General features: G+C 54.7%; 1 protein-coding gene across 1 annotated transcript in view; it reads right to left on the bottom strand.

The window, feature by feature from the left end:
- Positions 1-2,556, bottom strand: part of Syn3 (synapsin III) — a 430,935-nt gene that overhangs the window by 14,040 nt on the left and 414,339 nt on the right. The window contains exon 10 of the mRNA XM_021204345.2: positions 1,364-1,466. Within this exon, the coding sequence (XP_021060004.1) occupies positions 1,364-1,466 (103 nt within the window). The remainder of the gene's footprint in view (positions 1-1,363; positions 1,467-2,556) is intronic.

Raw genomic sequence — 2,556 nt, 5'->3', positions numbered from 1 at the left:
AGAGAGAGAGAGAGAGAGAGAGAGAGAGAGAGAGAGAGAGAGAGAGAGTGTTTGCTTGTTCATGCATCCATTCCCAAACCCCTATTGAGGAAAGGCAACACTGGGTGGTTTGACAGGTGCTGCTGATGTCCCAGGTGAAGTGGTCCCCCACTCACCTCTGTTCTGGTAACAGTCAGAGGGACCGTGGTCTCCGACTTGAGCCTACACAGAGATGGGGTCCTACACAGAGATGCCACTCACCTGGTGGGAGCATTCAATTCTCCCGGTGAGTTAACTAGTGAGAATGTCTGTTGCCCTGGGCTCCCGGCTTCCGGCCTCTGCTGCCAACGGAACCCCTTCCTGACCTGGTGGTTACCCATTCAGTTACTTGGTGCCGTTTGCCTGTTGGTTCCTAGGCAGCAGGGCAGACACAGGGATTGGTTGACTGGCTGGCTGCTTGTGGCCATCCGAGCCATGTGCCTCTCATTAGTTGCCCACACTCGTGGAGAGGCAGCTGCAGGGGAGGGGTGACCACAGGGCTCACCCCTCACGTGTGTTGGCCTGGTGTCACCTCATTCCTCCCTTATGGGTTGAGGAGCTAGCCTCATGGAAGGAGAGAGCTGAAAGGCCCACGTGTGATTGTGGAGCTAGGCAGCTGGGATTGGAGGGGAGCCCCCGAGGCCACAGGGGTGTCTCAGGGTAAAGTTGTGGAAGTGTTGGAGGCTGGGAACTGGGGAAGAAAGGAGGAACTCTGAGGAGGGTCATAGAAGGAAGAGGATACTGTGGGATGGAGAGATGTATAGGCTGCAGAAGGGTCTTGAGAGTGATCCTGGGTCCCAGTTCCCATCTGTGAACATCTTTTACAATTCTGTCTCTGGTAGTTGCATCTGCTGTCCCTTTCCCCACCCCCACGCCGCAGCCACACTCTGTACGATGGTGTCCATTTGCTCAACGATGCCCTGTCACCTTCTCTTGCAGTCTGTCAATTCTGATTCTCCTGTGTTCAAGATTGCCTCTTAGAATTACCCAGTGCCTGGTTCAAAGGATCCCATGGAGCCCACGGTTTTTATTTGGAGGAATGCAAGGGTGGTAAGGGGGAGTACATTCACTTCATGGGCTTGAACAGCGAGAACACTGATACAGCACATTGTGGACTCTTGGCCTGACAAGCTGGGGGGGAAAAAAACTGTGCCCTGAGTTTTGAACTCTGAGCTCTAAGTACTGAACAGGAAGGTTCCCCACTGTTTCTACAACTGAGGTGGGTGCATGAAGCACGAGGGAGTCTCTCGCTGTGCCCTGAGCTACACGTAGGCTGGCAGGAGCCAGGACATGGCTGCCCTGCTGGGGATGGTCCAGGCTGGACCCCTCCTGCTTCATTCCTCACCTCGATGATATAATCTCTGCCGTCCTTGCTGTGGACAGCCTTGACAGCGCAGATGTCTAGGCCGCCGAACATTTCTGAGCAGCTGTCCACCCACAGCCTGTACCTGCAAAGACAGGACTGACGGTGAGCACGGGGTAAGATGCAAGGACAGAGGAGAGGCAACGGAATGAGTGCTGCCCCAGGACCTTGGCTCTGCAGCAATGCGAGGAAGCTTGCCTGGCCCCCACCCAGAGCCATCCAGACACCCAGACACGCCTGCAGCCCTTTTCCCTTGGGAAAGCTGCTGGAAGGGTTCTAAAGAGCCCTCCCGGCTGCCCTCCCTGCTCAAAGCCCCAGCCAGACAAGAGCCCGTAGGAGGACAAAGGACCTCATTCTCCCGGAGCCTGGGGAGGGTAAGGGGGTGGGCAGGGGAGCTCCTTCAGACAGCTCCTGACTTGCCTAGGGGCCTGGCCCTCTGCACCAATTGCTTTTATCCCTGTTCCAGTGATTGACAGCTGCAGGGCCAGTTTGCTTTGTTGGGGACAGATCTGGGCTATGAACTTTGACCCCGCAACAAGGGGTTGGTTGTATCTGGGGAGATCTTCTGGGCTTGCACTTGGCTTCTGCTTGTGGAGTGGATTCGGGAGTCACAGGGGACTTTGTGTCAGTGTTCCTGCTTCTCTTCCCCACTCTCTAGGGTCACACGGAACACTCCAGCCCTCACATCTATCTGTGTGTTTGAGCCATCTGACCTGGAATGAGGAGATTTCTAAGAACCTACTCTTTGATCTTCTCCGCCAGGCCTCAGTGAGGCCTAGAGAGGGGGTCTCTCTAAAAAGGGAAGCAACATGGTTGTGCTCATCTAGAGCTCCCAGAACTGGAACCCAGTCTAGTCCCCTCATCTAACCAGAGCCCGGAGCATGCGAGCAAGAATAGGATGAAGTTCCCACAGCCACTGGACTCCCATTCCAAATATGTGCCATTCTGTGCCTGGCAGGCTAACTCCTCTTCCCTTCTAAGCTCACCACACATTGATCAGAGAGGGAGAGCTGAACTCGTTTTTCAGATGGAGAAGCTGAGGCTTGGAGACAGTCATAAATAACAGATTGGCTTCCAGTCCCAGATCCTGTCTGTGACCAGGATGTAAGCAAAACATTCTCTCTCTCTCTCTCTCTCTCTCTCTCTCTCTCTCTCTCTCTCTCTCTCTCTCTCTC

Source organism: Mus pahari, chromosome 9 (genome assembly GCF_900095145.1).
Source record: "Mus pahari chromosome 9, PAHARI_EIJ_v1.1, whole genome shotgun sequence".
Classification (NCBI taxonomy): Eukaryota; Metazoa; Chordata; class Mammalia; order Rodentia; family Muridae; genus Mus; species Mus pahari.
Note: the sequence above shows the minus strand (reverse complement) of the source record. Positions and strands in the feature narration are given on the sequence as shown.